We start from the raw sequence: 19844 nt of genomic DNA, 5'->3' as shown, positions 1-19844 counted from the left end.
TGAATTTTATTGGTATCCACCCAGTGTGAATTCTGTAAGTGGTGTTTAAATGTAAGAAATAATTAGAACTTTGTGCTAGTACCGTCCCCCCTCCCTATAATCCTGGTATAAATGCAAAGAGAGGTTCCTCAGATAGACACATGCACCCAGGTCTACGTGGCACCATGAATACCCTCCTGAGTATAATCTGCATCATCTCAGCTTCCATCACTGCAGGTGAGACCAATAATGACTGTGATATCCCATGATAGTGCCTGAGTTCACCGTATAACAGATGTAACATGTGCAGAGAGAGTTAGCTAGAATCTGGTTAGTTGTAACCCTCAGTAAATGTATCCCCAAATGTACAGTTTAGCCCTTAAGGTGAGTACACACGGGTGCAATTTCATGTAAAATCGCAGGGAATATGGTCGCTGAGCAGCTGCGCGCTCCCGTGTGCACTGCCTAATGGTCGCTGGTCGCAGGAGCATTCTCCTGCGACCAGTGGCTTTCCCCGGCGATCGCTGTGCCGGGAGGTCAGCGCCGGGGAGATCAGGGTTGATCTCCCCAGCCCCGTGCCGCTGCTCCCTCCCTCCTCCCATCAAAGTGACAGCAGCAGCGTCTGCTGCTGCTGCGCTCCCCCTCCGCCCCGTAGCAGTGTCTCCTTTTCATCGCTGATGAAAAGGAGACACTGAGCAATAGGATTGCTGGGGATAAATTGCTAGCAATATATCCCCAGCAATCATATTACCCCGTGTGTACACAGCATTAGGTCGACCAACAGTTGGTTGACAGGCCATAGAGCGACATGTGCAAAAGATCAAATTACCTTAGATGGATATGGTCAAAAGGTCGACACAAGCAATAAGTCGACATGGGAAAGGTTGAAATGAGCTTTCACTTATTTTGGTGCTTCGGGCACACTGTTAGAACCAAACTCTATGTCCACTTGGATAGCAAAGTATGAAAAAAATACATAAAAAAGGTGAAGACCTGATGTTGATCTTTTCCATGTTGACCTATTGCTTGTGTCGACTGATAGTACGTTGACCTTACTACTGTTGACTGAATAAACCCAGTACACACTGAATTCAGCAGTGCAGGGAGAGCTAGGGGGCTGCCCAGCTCCTCGGGGAGCACTGACCCCCCTCCCAAAAGATGGAAATGGGGGTCACAGCGCTCAGCAGTAATGGGGGCAGAAACTCAGAATTTTGTAAAACTTTAGAGCCCCAAATGTTGACAGCCGACAGACGACAGTCGGGATCCCGATGGTCAGTATACCGACATTAGAATCCCAACGGTCAGCACTCCGGCAGGGGGGCGAGTGCAAAAAAGCCCCTTGCTTACAACAGGTTCTATTATCCCTCTATGGGGCCCATGGACCCCCACGAGGGAGAACAGTCGGGCAATTGAACAGTCAGGATTCTGATATCTCCATATTTTGGAACACTTATATTCTCCCTCCCCGCCCGAGTGGATGGTAGGGTATGTGAAATATCGCCTGTATTGGGAAAAACATGAAAAACTCAAGTCGACCTTCCCATTGTCAACTTAATGCTTGTGTCGATCTTCCGCCCCTGTCGACCTTAGCAATGTTGACATTATTTCATGAGTCAATCTTTATTGGCCGACTTAATGTATGTCGATCTCTTCATAGTGTTGACCTAGCGACCATATCCGAGTGGCTAAAGTGGCTATTAACACACAGGGCCAGATGTACTAACCCGAATAACACGGAGAGTGAGAAACAGCCAACCAATCAGCTCCTACCTGCCATGTCACAGGCTTTGTTTGAAAAATGACAGGTAGGAGCTGATTGGTTGGGGGTTTAACACTCTCCATTATATCACTTTTCATTTGGGTAAAATATAATCTAAGCGCTGGGATAAAAAGCAACTGGGATAAAACAAACAAAAGCGTAGATTAAAGTGAAGAAAAATAGATAAAAAGAAGACAAGTATGCAATACCTAAAATAATAATAATAATAAAAGTTAAAAAACCGCTTTGATGTTTAAGCTCTCTTTTGAGAATGTGGCAAAGTCTTTTTTGTGAGTGTCTCCGAGACCTGTATGCACAGAGGATTGCTGACTAGCCCTAGCTACAGTACCGTAACGGGATGCGGCTTCTTCTCCACGTCTGGAGTCCCGTGCGGCGGCTTCCGGCTTCAGCGCTCATGCTTCCGGTGACGGTCCTTTCTCACTTGCGGCTTTGCTTGCTCCAACGCATTTCGTGCTTGCACACTTAGGGCGGTATTCAATGAGCCAGAATCGTTGGTCACAGTGATCCTGATTTAACATTCGCCTGCCAATCGCCGGTTTTTAGCTGTGAATCGCCATGCATGGGGATTCGTGGGGAGTCGCCAAGTCACCCTATTCAACGTGGCTGAGAATCGCCGGCCCTAACGGCGATTCTCAGCCATACCGGCGTTTCCCTATACAGCCGCATTAATGTAGTCAGTTGTTTAAAAAAATGCAGAGAAATGCAAGAAAAAAGCAAATTACCCTGGACAAACGCTTCCCATACAGCATACGGCAAACGCTGGGTAATCTGCTCAAAGGGCAAACGAAGGAGTGAGGTGGGGAGGAGAATCATGGGTAAGTGAGGTGCACCATGGGTAAGAACAGTGCTTTGTGGGAGAAAAAAAAAATACCTCAAAAAATTAAATATATATTTGTATAGCACTTCTACGACCATCACATCACACAAGGGCAGCAAATAATAATACATTACACTTGCACAGTTAAATAGAACACTTAAAACCAATTATTTGACATGTTCCTATCAAAGTTCACCAGAAAAAAATGACGAGGGACACTCGGTGAGGAACGGCGATATGTAACAAGAAAAAGGAATCGCCAACTTCACATTGAATACACTTTTGGCGATTCCCCTCGACTACCGTCGATTCCCCATGCAAAATCCTATAGACTAAAAACGGCGATTTTTAGAGAATTACATTTGGCGATTGGTGCTTCATTCACCGGTCCTCAACGGCGATTATAGGTCATTGAATAGGGTGATTCGCTTATACAGCTCATAAAATCGCCGGCACACATGAAAAAAACACAGAATCGCCATAAAACTTGGCGATTCTGGCTCATTGAATACCGCCCTTAGTCATGTTAGCAAGCACGAAACGCGTTGGGGCAAGCAAAGCCGCAAGTGAGGAAGGACCGTCACCGGAAGCACGAGCGCTGAAGCCGGAAGCCGCCGCACAGGACTCCAGATGTGGAGAAGAAGCCGCATCCCGTTACGGTACTGTAGCTAGGGCTAGTCAGCAATCCTCTGTGCATACAGGTCTCGGAGACACTCACAAAAAAGACTTTGCCACATTCTCAAAAGAGAGCTTAAACATCAAAGCCGTTGTTTAACTTTTATTATTTTTTTTTTTTAGGTATTGCATACTTGTCTTCTTTTTATCTATTTTTCTTCACTTTAATCTACTCTTTTGTTTGTTTTATCCCAGTTGCTTTTTATCCCAGCGCTTTGATTATATTTTACCCAATTGTCATTTTACCCTATCAGAGCTGCTCCCCCCCAGAAAAAATAATTGGCGCAAAACAGCAATTCTTTTCTAACTAAATATCACTTTTCATGTCTTAGTACATCTCGCCCCCAGAATGACAACACAAATGCTTGTTCCACCTGAATGGGACATGTATGGGGAGCGCGCACTAATGCGCTATGTAAAATGACCACGCAATAGGCGATATAAATCACGCTAAATGTTCCCGCAGCTAAATGGGCATGCCGTGCCCCCTAACATTGTATTTCCTATGATTTACGAATGAATGACCAATTCTCCGACTGCCTGTTCTCCAGGTAACTGCATAACGTGTGTGAAGTGCACCAACAACAGCGGCCTGGACTGCGATGGTGATGCGGTGACCTGCGGGGCCTGTATGACAATACGTACAGTGGAAGACTATGGTAAGAACACTCCGCATTCACGTCACTGACCTTTATCAGACAATGGGGTACATTTACTAAGATGGGAGTTCTATTGAGGATGTGATGTTGCCCATAGCAACTAATCAGACCGATCTAGTATCTTCTAGAAGGTACTACATAAACAAGAAGTAGAATCTGATTGGTTGCTATGGGAAACATCCAATCTTCAATAGAACACCCATCTTAGTAAATTTTCCCAATTGTCTCTCATTCGTACTGGAAATATGTTCCCTGTCCAGTGTCATCCCTGTGGTTGCAAAATGCCTGGCGAGGATTGCATACCCTCCAGGAATGGCCGGGAGGGTCCCAGGAATCACGTCCCCCACCCGTCCATGCAGAAAGGGGGCAGGCCTCCCCGAATTGTGCCCATCCCATGACCCCCCCCCCCCCCTTCCAATCTGTTGGCGGGAGGTCCGTGGGACCAAATGACGCGTATCACTTCATTGTAGCCCCACCACATGCTGTGTAGTGACATTGCACAAAAGGGGGCATGGCCACAAGGACGCAATCGCGCTGACCACGCCCCCAAAACAGGACATACCTTTGTAGCAAGTGCCACTGCAATCTCACACACAATGAAGATTACATTGTAATGTGATTGTCAGAAAGTGACCGTTTGGAGGTGTCAAGTGGTAGTTACAGAGCTAGTTTTTTTGGGGGGGGGAAGGGGGGCATATTTCTACTGTGCACCAACTACTATGTTAATCAGCAGTTCCCTTCCCCAGGTCATCCAAACTCACATCAGTCTGGTGAGGAGATACGAGCAGTCTTCGACTCTAATTTGCTTTCAGCGCACTGTTTTATTTCACTGTTGTTTCAATAACCCGCACAATATGTGCTGCTCTCCGTCTGCTGCTATCATTAATAATTTGTTAGATCAGCCTGATATTATTTCAGCAGTAGGAAATTCTCACAGCACCTGGAATACATTCATGTAGCAGCAGTGATAAGCTGGGTGCACACTAGACGATGTGTGGAAGTAGCGACATCGCAGCTGTCAAGACACAGGGGCAAGATCACACACACCTGTGATGCCGGCCACCGCAGAATGTGGCAGAGGATGCTGATGATGATGATGTGTTGGAATCAAGTGAAATCAGGAAAAAGATATCGCATAAGTGTATGGCCAGCTTTAGATGCAATATCGGATTTACCATTTAGATACAATTCCACCCAACGCACAGATCTCACCTCTCTCAGTTTTCATCTCCAAGGGTACTATATATAAACATTTCTGCCTGGGTAATACAACTGACTTCCACCTTACAGCTTCCAAAGGACCCACTCTTCTGACAAATGGGACATCCAGATGACCTTTGTCACCAAATTATCGCTCATTGACGCATGAGCCCGTGTAGTTTATGGATTGGCCATTTTTATGTATTTCTGACGATTATACGCTGTAGCAATCATGCCCTGACAGTAATAATGGCGGTTTGCTTGCAGGAGGCGGGAACACATGGTACTCCGTGAAGAAAGCGTGTCAATTATCCTCAGCTGTGTGTAACTATTCCCACAGTGTGTCTTCACAGGACTTCACCACAACCTATACGGCTTCCTGCTGTGACACCGACCTCTGCAACAATCACACTGTCCAGGGTAAGAGAACCGCCAAGGGGGGAACAGTATTTTTTTAAAAGTCAATATTTATGTGTCATAGCTTGGTACTTGTAGTAAAACGGATCCTTCTCCACAGTAACAAGAAACTATGGGGCCTATTCAGCGGCGTGTGGTGGGGTGAGGCACGGCCTTTCCTGTCATACTAGCGTATATGCCGGAGTTTTTAATTTATAAAATATGTCAAAAATACAAAGAATATATATATATATATATATATATATATATATATATATATATATATATATAAATAATAGTTTTGTTATTCTAATCATTTTTACTGTCAAAACTCTGGAGTAAAAAGTCTATGGCAGGTGAGGCAGTGCCTCACCTGGCTACCTTTTCTGCACATCTCTTATCAAAACTTAGCAAATCTCCAGCAGTATATACTGCTGCACATGTGTATAATGTCAGCATGTACCCCATGGCTCCTATCTTGTGTGCAAATCTGGCTCTGGTACTTGCCAGGGACTCTTGAGCCATTATCCTCACCGCACGTCCCTGGGCCGCCTATTTACTATGGATTGCATATAAAGGGCGGGATGTACTAAGGTAAAAAAAATGCGGTAAAACCCCCGTTCTATCGCCGCCCGCTGCAGATGCTGACCGCCCTCCCCCTGGCTTACCTTCCTCCGTGAAACTCCTCCTCCCCCTAGCAACAAGTCACAGCCGGAGGTCCTTCTGGCTGCAGGGGGGAGGAGGAGGAGGCGCTGGGGACAGCCGCTGAGCCAGAGATGTGACGCGCACCACATCACAGGTATTGTGAGGGGGCAACTGTCACCACTTTGCGATGCTAGGCACATACATAAATTCATATGCGCTAGCATCGCTGCGGCGGGGGGGGGGGGGCAGTGATGTATGCTATGCATTAGGAAGCAGATGCTGGGAGTTCCTGCAATCTGTTGTGCCGGCTGCTCGCCGCATGCGCGGTTTGCGCTGACCTCACTGACCGCACTGCCCGGCCATATCTGTAACAACAGTATCGTCTACAAAGGGCTACAGCCATGAAAGAATAGTGGTAGCTGCGGGAGACCATATACCCGGAATTTGTCGACTGTGATAAAAGGTCGACATGCACAAGTAAAATGTCAGCAGCGAGAAGGTCAACACATAAAATATGTCAACATAACGTTTCAAGTATTTTTGGTGTCAATGTCGACAACTGAGCATGTAGATCCACAATTAAGGACATTGCCAAATATTGTTAATGTTTTAGTGTGCGCACACTAGTCGATATGCACAATAAAGTAATTATCTATGGTCATTATCGTTCTCATCGTTTACACAATTGTCTACTGTGTAGACACCTTTAGTGTCATTTTACAGGTTGAGTTTGACTGGTGGCAACTTTGGCCCTTATTCAGATCTGATCGCAGTACAAATTTGTTCTCAAATTGGCAAAACCATGTGCACTGCAGGTGGGGCAGATGTAACATGTGCAGAGAGAGTTAGATTTGGGTGTTATTTTGTTTCTGTGCAGGGTAAATACTGGCTGCATTATTTTTACACTTCAATTTAGATTTCAGTTTCAACATACCCCACCCAAATCTAACTCACCTGCAGTGCACATGGTTTTGCCCATTTTGAGAACAAATTTGTACTGCAATCAGATCTGAATAAGGGCCTTTATCTCTCTCCACGGATTGACAGAAATGTGCACCAAATCTTCTTACTTTTATTTAAATAATCTTTACACAATTTGCCTCCTCAGCTCCTTCTATGAACAACACGAAAAATGGCATTGAGTGCCCATCATGCCAGGTGGCAGATGCAGGAGGATGTGTGGCTAATGGCACCGTACAATGCACTGGCTCTGAGACCAAATGTCTCACATTTAAAGGACAATACTTCCTGCGAGGTATGACTTCAGAAACAGGAAGGTCACCAGTGGAGATTAAGTAATAGATAAGAAAAATGGATGTATATACTGTAGCTGCTGGGGGTCTGCCAAATACAAAGAAAGAGAATGCAAACTTTTACAAAGAGAAATATAGGGGTACACAATTAGTTAAATTTTTACAGATAAATGGAACTAAATAAATGCCCGTCTATTCAATTGTGGCGGTATTTCAATTTTTTTTAAATTGCTGCAATTTCGTCTGAAAAATACTGGTGTTTTTCACACTGACAGTTTTTTCTCCTAGCTGAAAAATCAGCACCACAATTGAATAGGGGGAATCCCAATTTACCCTAAAAAAACATGGCCGAAAAGTGCAATCAGCACTAATTGAATACCCCCCATAACGAGTAATAAGCTTTAAGATAATAGATTAATACATTTCTTAGATCATTTTCAAAGTTGCCACTGTAATAACCCCAAATCCAGCTCTGTCTCTAGCTTAAGGAATTGAGTATGTGAAAGTATTTTACACAAATACTGAATGATCCAGTCCTTCCAGCAAAGCAAGTTTCCCCACTCAGTGCCGGATAAAGGGGAAGGGAGGACACTGTACCCCAGGCACTCTTCTGCCAGGAGGGCCCCCCAGCCAGAGCAGGCTGACATTGACAACTCTCTTACTTGTGCAGCAGCAGAAAAAAGAGCCAGGCATCCAGAATGTGAGCAGGACAGTGTGCAGTGCAGGCAGTGACACAGGAATATCAGGAGCCATAAGCTGCCGGTGGATTTTCTCGACCAGAGGACAGATAGAAGGGGTAGAGGATTGTAATTGACTTTGGGATCCCAGCTTCTACCCCTTCCTCCCATACAAAGCCTGGCTAAATTGATGTGTCCAGGGGCCACTCCGTTTTGTGGGGAGCAGTGCAGTGTAGTAGTGACATGATGGTAGTATTGGTAGTAGTAGAGCATTATGGCGTTCAGTCCCTACTATGTATGTGTGGATCACCGGAAAAATTGCATGGGGGACATTTTTCTCAGTGATTTTCACAACGATTTTGGAGTCTGAGCACTAGAGCACTCAGACTCACGTCCAACTAATGCATATCTAACTTTTTTAATGTCTAACTATTGCATGTCTAACTTTAGTCAATGTCTAATTAACGCATGTCTAACTTTTATCAATGTCTAACTAACGCATGTCTAACTTTTGTCAATGTCTAACGTATGTCTAACTTTAGTCAATGTCTAACTTTTGTCACTGTCAGACTAATGCATGTCTAACTTTTCTCAACATTTAATGCATGTCTAACTTTTGGTCTTGACCTATTGACTGTCTGATTAGACATCGTCTTACAGCTGTCTGAAACCCAACCAGTTGCTATCGTTGTGTGTTGAATGGAAATACTGTACCTGCCTCCAGTTGTACATAGCTGGTCATCACTGCCAGGCACTGGCGTACTGCCCACTGAGATGATAGATACTGCCACAGTAAGGGCCCAATTAAGACACCCTCACTGGGCTGCGAAATTACAGCCTGAGTGATTATCGTCAACAGCACATGTGCACGGTACGCAGCGCGCATGCGCAGGGTCTCCCTACAAATGAAGCCAGCAATGGTTAGCCATTGCTGGCCATTCTCAAGTTGATCGACAGGACATTTGGGGGTGGAACGCTAGCTTTTTCTGGGAGTGCCCTGGAAAATACAGGCCTTGCCCAGCTGTTGGGAGGGAGGGCTGCTGAGATCAACAGCTGCCTCTTTCTCCCCGCGGTGTTTGCAGCTCAACGGCTGTGAACAGGGAAATCCATTAGATGCTGAGTGATTACGAATGGATTTCCCCATGTGCACGGACTCAAACGCATTTGTAGTCCTGCACGTGGGCAGGAATTAGCGTGTTCGGGGCAGCGTTTACCTGTTCATGGGCTCCGAACACTTGTAGCCCAGCAATCAGGACTGAATCAGGACCTATGGGTGGGTAGTACCAGGGCCGTAACTAGGTATTTGCAGCCCCATAGCAAAGGTTTGTGAGGGCCCCTATGTATCAAACAATGGCGTTAAATGTATATGACCCATGGGATATATGTGGGGTGGGTCCCATTAAATAATTTTACTCAATGAAATTAAACTTATGCAGCAATAGTTGCTCAGTATTGCTCACTAACAAGTCTAAGAAAATGTACAGTAAAACAATGGGCCTGATTCATGTTGAAGCGTCAACTGATCAAACGTGAATCAGGTCCAATGTTCACACGTAACAGACACAATCTCATAACCAATCATTACTTCTGTGTCTCCAGGACTCTGTCAGGCAAGTGCACTCCAGGGCTGTGCGACGGAGAATGTGTGTGAGCACACTGGTATTATACCCGGGTCCCCAGGCTCACCGATATGTGGTTACAGCACCGTGCAGTGCAACACGGACCCAGTGCAGTGATGGCGGCATATCTGGTGTCTCTGTTCCTGTATCTGCAGTCAAGAAAAGGAATTTATATACTGTATGTACCCCATATGTACCCCATGCTGTATGTACCCCATATATCATTCCTTTACCAGTCTGATGGGAGACATGTATGTGTTTTTTTTTTTTTAGTTTTTGTCAGAGATCATTCGATTTAGATTACAGTGAGACATTTGCTTTGAGAGAACTACTTCTCTCATCATGTGATGTCAGTTGTGGTATAATGAGCATCCTATAATAACCGCGTGGTAATATTCATAGAGACCACATATTTGCTTGAGGTTTGTCTTTTGTAATGTGGTCCTGTGACAGAGAAACAGAGAACTGGAGGTTCCCTGAGATTTTCTGCTTAGTCTCATTAATGAGCTTATTTATCAAAGAGCGATAAAACACATTGTGGCAGATGTATTAAGCCTTAACAAGAGATGAATGCAAGGGTGATAAGGAGAGATAAACGTCCAGCCAATCAGCTCCTTACTGACTTTTTTCAAACACAGCCTGTGACATGGCAGTTAGCAGGTGATTGGCTGGACGTTTATCTCTCCTTATCACCCTTGGATGTATCTCTTGTTAAGGTTTAATACATCTGCCCCATTGTAACTTGTTGTATATGATAAATGGTGCTCCAGCCAATCAGCTCCAACTGTTATGTGTTAGAAAAATGACAGTTAAGTGCTGATTGGAGGGAGCACCATCTGGCGGCTGGCGGCTGGTGGCAAATGGCGAATCAATCCAATGTGAGCTGCTTCATTTGTATGTCATTCTTTCATTCCCTGGACCTTCATTTCTTATTTTACTGCAAAAGAGGCAGTGGCAAACGCAGGATTTTCAGAAGGGGGTTTCCAGAGGGGCGGAGCAAAGCACGGAGATGGACACTTAGGTGACCCAGTATATGCCGGGTCAGTTAATGCCGGGTCAGTTAAAGTATTATAGATAGACCAAATGTATATAAATAATAATAATAATAATAATATACACACATATATATATATATATATATATATATATATATATATATATATATATAAACAGCAGTGTAGACCCCTGGGCATAGCAATGTATTGGGGCCCCTACCGATCCTCCAGCAGTAGGGGTGGGGGAAGCTTTGATGTCCCGCGACTGGTAGGGGGTATTATATCAACCGCTCAGCATGTAGGGCCTGGATCAGTAATTTCCACTAATTACCCCTTTACTGCACAGATGGTGTGAGATGGGGTGGGAGAAGGGGGCATTGGGCTGAATGAAGGGGCCCTAATACATTACTTCCAGGGTGGTAGAGGATGTTTAATATGCAGAGGAGGGGTGTATAGTGGAGTGGGCTTATTATTCATAATTTTTTGGTGGGAGGACAGCTTGCTTGACTGCAGATATCTCCAGTTCCCAGAAATAGATTTCTTAGATTTTAATGGAATTAAAAACTAGAGAATCCCACCTACCAAATGGTGTTGGGGACTAGGGGATCAGAGTTCAGGAGGCAAAACAATCTGCCAACAAGAATATAAAACTACATACCAGGTGTGTGGAGCTGGAGCAGTAACCAGCTGCTGGAAGGCTGATATCTCTGGTTCTGGGAACAGTAGAGACAAGCTGCTAGTGTCCATCAAAGGGGAAGAGTCTCAGCTTTTGGAATATATCCTCAGAAAGTCAGACAGAACCTGTCAGACAGAACCTGAAATATCTGACTGGGAAGAGCAATTAACAAGCTTGGATGGGGACCACTGCTTTGAGGTCAGATATCTCCGGTTCCCAAGGGCCAATTTTTTTAAAATTCTTGTACCCATGGAAAGAGGAGACCCTCAGCTTTCAGCCTAAGGCCCTTAGACTCCTGGGGGGGTTTCTGGGTACTCAGAAACCCCCCTGCGTGCGCTACTGGGTATTGATCATGGGTTTAAGCCGCTTCTTTCTGCTGCATTTGATGGACAGACAGGACCATTTCTTTTGCCCAATCAATATGGCTGCTGTATTTATTTTTTGGGCTACATCTGGGCCTTGCAGCCTATTGTTCCCAACTTTAACGCATGACGGAACTTGATGCAGGACCTGACACTACAGTATGATCTGCAGCAGTGGTCCTCAAGGCACACCCGCGGGCCAGGTTGTATGTAGTTCCCTACTTATTCACAGATGGTATAATCAAGCTGACAGGTTCATATTAAGCCATCTGTGCCTAAGCCTGGATAGCCAGAAATCCTGGACTGTTGGTGTGCCCTGAGGACCACTGTTCTACAGGACAGTCATTAATTCTGGTACTTAGACCCCTAATGCATTCTGTGTTAGACATGGGGCCCATCCTCTCGTTATAGTAGGTAAGTACTCCAAACTACGGAAACATCTGATATCCAGCGTTCCTCTGGTCCCAGCCAGTGCACGATCAGGGCCACATGGGGCTGGAGCTGGTGTTGCAGGTGGTGTGATGAGATGCGGTTACCAGTATACTGATGCCGGCATCCCAGCTGCCCTCACAACATTGGTGCTGATGCTCCAAATCTATCAGGATTCCAACGCTGGAATACTGCCAGCCAGGATCCCGATGGGTTAGTATGCGGGGGTAGCTAGCGTGCGGCCAGGGGAGGGGGGTTTAGGTCTAGGTACTACCGGAGGGACTCAGGGTAGGCTGCAGGGAGGGGAAGGTTACACATGACTGCAGCAAAGAGGTTCTGCATCAGCACCTACCAGGGTTATAGTCACCTGCAAGGCAAATAGCTGTTTGTCCCATTAGCCATTGTGCCCTGATTGTACCCTGCTGTATGTGGGGGTGTGTGGCACTGTGGCATCTATCGTCTGAGTAGAGAACCCGATGTAACCCAGGGAGGAGACACAGGGGCTCATTTATCATTTCATGTTTGTGTCTAATTCCCCGAATATACCCACTTTGGGGGGGTTAGCTGCAAATATTAAATGCCTTCAAAATGTATGATGGAGGGACCACGGCCGGAATCTCCTATACTATAATCTCCTACCCTGCCGGCAGTGGCATCATCCATAGGTTTCTATGGGGGATGCGATGCTCCCCAATGTATCAATAGCGGGCAACATGACATCAGTTCCCTGGGCTACCACCATTCTGACATGGCGGTAGCACATTGCAGCCTATGGGCTACTTACCGCAACGCCGGCGGGGCAGTGCGGCCTGCGCTAACCACGCATACGGCACCCGGCTGAGCAGTTTGCAGGGTTACGGTGTACCACCTATAGTATCGCATATGCAGTGTAACTCACACTCCCAGGATGGCTGCGTCCCCCCAGAAAGGTGGACAAAGGGTTAAGAGCAGGGGTCAGAGAAATATAGTAGTACAATGGGGAAACATTCACATTAATAAACGGAAAATAACACTGACTTGCTATTCTTCCTTTTTTTTTTTTTTTAACTGATCCATATATACATATGTATATAAATTTCTGTATGTGCTTGTATATTTATTACACATATCAAATATCTCTATATAGAAAAGGCTGAATACACCTCACCTCTAAGGTGAAGTACCACCTGTGACCACTAGAGGCCACTAAACAGGCCCAATTACTCCTTAGAAAGTAAAAGCAAAATTATGTTTCAAACTTGGAAGAGAGGGAGCTGTGAAGAAAGAGATTGGGGGTAGGGGTATTACCCGTCAACGGGACAGGCTTGGGTAGGGTGCTGAGCCATCAACGGGACTGGCTTTAACCTGAATATAACAGTTGCACAAACTGTATGCAATCCTGGGTGGTATGATCCCACCCAGATCACATTGTATATGGGGATAAAGGTGCCCATACACGCACCGATCCCGGCATGCGTTTTGTGCATAACTAGCACACATCGCATCGTATGCGTTGTGCATGCGATGCGATAAAAAGCTAATACAAAAAGTATGTGCAGCACATACTTTTTGTACTGTGCGATGAGGTGCCGCCCCATCACATAGCATCGCACCGCCGGGATCGGTGCGTGTATGGGCACCATTAGTGTAGCTGTACAGATCCTCATAGCCCACAGTACTGCCCCAACCTACCATATACTTTTATTACACATTATATTCCCAGAGCTATTTATCACATGAATACGGGTCAGACCAGTACAGTAGTACAACGGGAAACACTCACATTAGTGGGAAATAACACATCAGACACTGATTGGCTTGTCAGGCTTTTTATTGTTGACAACAACAGATTCATATAGAGGCCGCTCAGCGACCAAATGACTCCATAGACAGTGACAGCAAAATGATGCTTCACACTTGCTGGATATGGAGAGAGGGAGTTGTGAAGACAGAGATTGGGGGTAGGGGGATTACCCGTCAACGGGACAGGTTGGGTAGGGGGATGAGCCGTCAACGGGACTGGCTTGGGTAGGGGGATGAGCCGTCAACAGGACTGGCTTTAACAATGTTGCACAAACTTTAATGATTAGGTTTGATGCAATATAAACTGACACAAGTCAAATCAACTGTAAACTTTTTTTTTTGGACTCTGGCCGAGGGGGCGTGGCCACGGCAGCTTGTGAGTGAGGTAGGGAGGTCGATGCCGGCTCTCCTCTTATTCTAATGATCTTAGCGGCCCCTACCGCCTCTCTGCCCGCTGATATGCACATTTGAGACGGGGAATCAGTACCCCATAACCCCGCACAAAGTACCGGTCTAGAGCATGGTCCTGGCGTGGAGAAGTCGGGCGGCGTGAGTAGAAGTAAAGCCGGGAGCCGTGACCCCAGCCGGGTCTCATCTCGCGGGAATAGCTGCTGCCGGAGGAGGTGTGTGCGCAAGTGGTCAGCGTCACACGCTAGCCGGAGCAGCGTGCATACAGGAGACAGCCGGCTGTTTGGAAGTACCTCTGCCGTTTTGCAAAGTGAACCCGCGGCGGATATCCAGACTCTGGCAGCGCAGGACTGGTGGCTTCTCCTGCTGCCTCTCCTGACTCCGTCACTGGTCACTACAGATCTGGGGAAAAAACTAACCAGCGTGCCCGCTTACCCCAGCATCCGAGGCTGAGAAAGGTTTCCGGCACAGCTCAGTCGGCAGTGGACCCCCTTTTTGTTTTTGCCTGGTGAATGCTCTATGAACTAAGCTGAAATTGGCAAAAAGATATCAAGGAGGATATAGCTGCAGGGGCCTCAACAGCTCAACTCTGCTAGAACGCCGGTCATTATTAAACCAGCAGTCTGTGGGACCCATCTCAGGCTTCCTGAGTCACCCAGCCGGCAGAAAGGTACAGCTCCTATTACTTCCAGTGCGATAACTGTTATTGACTGTAAAAGTTAACTTAAAAAAAAAAATATAGTTAACTGAAAGTGATGGAGTGAGTGTCTGGTGCCGTGTACTCAAGCCAGCAAGAGACTTTTTAAAAAAAACAGCGGGACTGGGCGGCAGCTAACTTGGATTGTGAGCAGGGTTGTGAATCCCCTGGTAGGGGGTGTAAAATATTAAACAGAAGTTGAGACCATTGCGTGTACCCGAAGCGGCGTGGCGCAGTCCAGAATGGGCAAGACGGGCATGAATACAGCGGCCGCCCGTCTTGAAAAATATGCACGCACGCAAAATCAGGCGGGGAGCAGTTCGCAACCAAGTACCCCCCAGACAACGCCATCTAAAAGTACATCTGAACCTCGTCCAGCTGAGGTCACCCTGCAGCAGGTATTAGATGCAGTGAACACCTGCGAGTCCAGATTGCTAGAGCAGATAAACAAGGTGCAATCCGACATTTCATTGATACGCCACGATGCCCAAATCATTAGAGAGAGAGTAACCGAGACAGAAAACAGGATTTCCACACTGGAGGATGTAGTGGCCCCTCTCAAGAGCCAAGTGAAAGTCCTATCCGGACAGATGGAGGATTTGCGTACTAAAATGTCGGATTTTGAAGGGAGGCTCCGCCGAAGTAATGTCAGATTTGTGGGGCTCGAGGAGCGAGCAGAGGGGAGCTCCCCAGAGAAATTCGTCGAGGACTGGCTGATAAAAGAATTTGGCAGGGAGGCCTTTTCCCCGCAGTTCTGTATTGAAAGAGCACACCGGGTCCCAACCCGTTTGGCACCTCCAGGGGGGCCCCCACGTACACTGATCGTTAAAGTCTTGAACTTTCGGGACCGAGACTGTATCTTGCGACTTGCAAGAAATAAGGCAGACTTTGGACATTTGGGCAAAAAAATTGCAGCCTTCCCAGATTTCCCTGTGGAAATTCAGCGTGAGAGAGCTAGGTTCAGGGAGGTAAAGGCAAGGCTCCGGGAGCTTAATTTGAAGTACTCTATGATGTACCCCTCTAAATTGAGGATTGAAGTGAATGGGGCAACTAAATTTTTTTTTTCCCCAGGTGATGTTGCAGAATGGCTGGATGGGTCGTACCCAGGAAAAAAATCACTAGCCAACCAGTAGTCCTTTATGAATAATTCAACTCGCGGGTGTGGGGGAGGGGGGGGGGGGGAAGGTTGGGAAAGGTACTGATATGATTATAAAATCCTGTATGAGGAGGGCCGGCCACGAGTAGGGTGGCCATTAATTAATTGCTCTCAGAGCCCTAGTATGGGGTGTCATGGGTGGGGATGGGGCGGGGATCCAGGTACGCCGGGGGTTACAGGTAGTACAGGGTGGGGGAGGGGGGAGGGGGGCAACATTATGTGTATAGGTAGTTGTAGTTATGTTTTTGTATGTAAAAATGGTGGTATGTATGTCAGGGTAAAGTCGAGATATATGAGGGAAAAGAAAGGGAGACGGCAAGAGAGGTCGAAAATGATTAAAGGGGGATATGGTTAAATTCGTAACCTGGAATGTACGTGGTCTCAATGACAAGGTAAAAAGGTCCCTGGTATTAAACCACTGTAAATCATTGGACGCGGACATTATTTGCCTTCAGGAGACCTACTTATGCGGTGATAGACTATCTGCTTTGAAACGTCCCTGGGTGGGTAATGCGTTTCATGCTCCGTGTTCCTCCTCATCTAGGGGGGTTTCCATCTTAGTAAAAAAATCAGTGGTGTTTGAATGTAGGGCAGTAAGGATAGACCCAGGAGGGAGATTTATTTTTATAGATTCCAGCATCAATCATGTAGGGTTTAGTTTACTGGGGGTGTATATTCCCCCCCCATTTTCTTATGAAATATTAAGACAGGCTGTGGATTTTACCTCCTCCCTTCCCTTGAACCATATCATTTGTATGGGGGATTATAACAATGTTCTTTCCCCTCAGATGGACAGATGGCATAGGTCTAGTGATGCTGTCAGCAAAGGGGGTACTAGATTTGCGGAATTTATTGAAGGGATAGGATGGTATGATCCCTGGAGAATTAGACATCCAGAAACCCGTCAATATTCATGTTATTCAGCCACCTATAAAGTTTTTTCTAGGATAGATTTGATCCTTGTATCAGATAGTCTATTAAATAAAATCATCAGTATAGACTACAAAGTACGTGGAATCTCAGACCACTCCCCGTTAGTTATGACGCTGGATATGTCGGAACCGACAGGGTATCGGTACTGGAAGCTCCAGCCATTCTGGCTGCCCCAGTTGAGTCAGCAGGAGATAGAGGAGGAAATTCTTGTATTCCTGGAGGCTAACGAGGGATCAGCACCCAATGCGGTCATATGGGATACACTCAAGGCCCATATGCGCGGAATATTTATTAAGAAAATCTCTCGCCTCAAGGGGCTGCACCGTGAGAGGGTGCGGGAACTTGAGGCGCGATCACTGGAATCGGAACATACATACCAGTCTAGTCATCTGGAGGCAGATAGGGTCGAATGGCTGAGACGGCAGGCAGAGTGGCTGGAATACCTGCAAGGTGTAAATTATCGTAGATTGGGCACTCGGGCGCATCAGGGGTACGCGGGCTCAGACAAAGCGGGCAAGTATATGGCCCTATTATTGAAAATGGATAGGCCATCCAATATCATACCCTGCATCCGTACAGACCAGGGGGTGAATCTGACATCTACTGTTAAAATCGTTGATGAATTTGTGGCACATTTCAGTAAAGTTTATCAATCGGTTCAGAGACATGGGAGGGAGGAAATAAAGGATTTTTTTACAGATCTGACTCTCCCCCAGGTGTGTTCGGATGCCAGGATAGCCCTAGACGCCCCGTTTACATCGGAAGAAATAGGAAATGTAATTGGGAACCTGCCTCGGGGTAAAGCTCCGGGTCTTGACGGGCTTCCGGGGGAGGTTTTCCAAAAATTCAGTAGCATATTAACACCCCGGGTGATGGCCCTGTGTCAAGGGGTAGAGCAGGGGGATGAATTACCGGACTCAATGAAAGAGTCTTCTATAGTTTTCCTGCCTAAAAAGGGCAAGGACCCTTCTAGCGTTGACTCATATAGACCCATTTCCCTGATGCCGACTGACGCTAAGATCATCGCGAAGGTCCTGGCAAATAGGTTAAACAACGTAATTCAAGATATTGTTCACCCGGATCAAACAGGGTTCATGCGGGGGAAGTCTACGGCAGTCAACGTTAGAAGGGTCTTTACATTTATCCAATATATGAAGGTAAAGGGGGGGAGGGCAGCGGTGGCCTCATTCGATGCAAATAAGGCATTCGATTCTGTCGAATGGGAATACCTGTGGTACACACTAGAGGCGTTTGGGTTCGGACCAGGGTTTGTACGGTGGCTAAAATTATTGTATAAAAATCCTAGAGCCAGAGTTTCCATTAATGGGCATACGTCTCGGCCATTCCCTTTATTCAGAGGAACCCGTCAGGGGTGCCCCCTGTCCCCTTTAATTTTCGCCATCGCTGTCGAACCCCTGGCCTGTCTCCTAAGAGCAAAAATACATCATTATGACCCCGGCAGGGACTTAAGATATAATATGGTGTCGCTGTACGCCGACGACCTACTGGTAGGACTGGCAGATCCAGATAAAGATCTCCCAGTAGTTATCAGTTCTCTGAGGCAATTCGGGGAAATATCTGGGCTTAATGTTAATTGGAGTAAATCCAATTTGTTATACACGGGTAACAGCAGTGGGGGTGATAATGGGGCACAAGAAGGGCCACTGGTAGAAGTCCAAGGGTTCACATACCTGGGGGTAAGGGTTTCGGCGACTGCAGAGGACTATTTACGGGATAATATAGGAGCAATAATCCAGGAAACCAAGTCAAGACTGAAGTGTTGGGCCAGACTGCCTCTCTCAATAATGGGACGGGTGAATATGTTGAAAATGGTAATTTTACCTAAGATACTATACCAGCTACAACATTCGCCCATTTTTATTAAAAATGAATATTTTGGTAATCTTGACAGTATAATGTCATCGTTCATATGGGGTAATAAACGCCCAAGAGTAAAATTAATGACGCTGTGTAGAACCCGGGAGAGTGGGGGTCTGGCCCTCCCTAATTTTAAGAAGTATTACTATGCGGCCCAATTGGCACATCTAAGGGCATGGGTGAGTCACGAGGAACAAACCTTAGAACTCGGCAAACTAATTAGTTGTATCGACTCTAGAGCGACGCCCCTTCAGATACTACTAGCTGGCCCCTGTAGGAGGAATTACCCCCCTATTGTTACTCAAGCCGTTAAAATCTGGAAAGCAGTTAGTAGGTTGGAGAACTGGCAGGGAGTGGATCCCGAAGCATCTATCATATTCTTCCCATCAATGAAGGAGTTGATGAGACAGCAGGGGGGGAGAATGTGGGAGCAATATGGTATCAGTGCAATAGGCCAGTTCTATCTTGATAGGGCCCTCAAATCATTCTCTCAGCTCCAGGCGGAATATGAGCTACCGCAGTCCATGTTTTATAGATTTCTCCAACTGCGGAGTGCTCTAAACGGATGGGGTAGAGAGAATGATGGATGGTTAAGTGAGACTCCCGTTAAGATGTTCCTTAGGAAGATATCAACGCGGAAAGCGGTGGCGAAACTTTATAAGTTCCTCTTCGCATGCACGCAGGATGATGGACTCAGCCAATTAAGATTGAGTTGGGCCCAAGATATATCTGAGATAAATGAAAATAACTGGCCAATAATGTTAGCCCTTCCCAAAAAAGCAACAAATTCCACTAGGGTGCAACAGGTCCAGTTTAATATTTTACATA

The 19844-nt window shown here is 46.3% G+C and overlaps 1 protein-coding gene across 1 annotated transcript; it reads left to right on the top strand.

Annotated features, from left to right (window-relative positions):
* The first annotated feature begins 145 nt into the window (after window positions 1–145).
* LOC146041788 (phospholipase A2 inhibitor and Ly6/PLAUR domain-containing protein-like) lies at window positions 146–10268 on the top strand. Its single transcript, XM_083161683.1, has 5 exons — window positions 146–216; window positions 3803–3910; window positions 5378–5530; window positions 7260–7406; window positions 9681–10268. Exons 1-5 carry the CDS (start codon window positions 165–167, stop codon window positions 9815–9817), a joined length of 597 nt encoding a protein of 198 aa, XP_083017809.1. The 5' UTR covers window positions 146–164; the 3' UTR covers window positions 9818–10268.
* Window positions 10269–19844: the final 9576 nt, after the last annotated feature.

Source organism: Crinia signifera, chromosome 19, assembly GCF_055691185.1.
Source record: "Crinia signifera chromosome 19, ASM5569118v1, whole genome shotgun sequence".
In the NCBI taxonomy this organism is placed as follows: Eukaryota; Metazoa; Chordata; class Amphibia; order Anura; family Myobatrachidae; genus Crinia; species Crinia signifera.
Note: the sequence above shows the minus strand (reverse complement) of the source record. Positions and strands in the feature narration are given on the sequence as shown.

Coding starts and splice junctions, on each gene's coding strand:
- LOC146041788 (XM_083161683.1), top strand. CDS start 165: ATGAATACCCTCCTGAGTATAATCTGCATCATCTCAGCTTCCATCACT. Junction 3,911..5,377: donor ACGTACAGTGGAAGACTATG/GTAAGAACACTC, acceptor GTTTGCTTGCAG/GAGGCGGGAACACATGGTAC. Junction 7,407..9,680: donor AGGACAATACTTCCTGCGAG/GTATGACTTCAG, acceptor CTGTGTCTCCAG/GACTCTGTCAGGCAAGTGCA.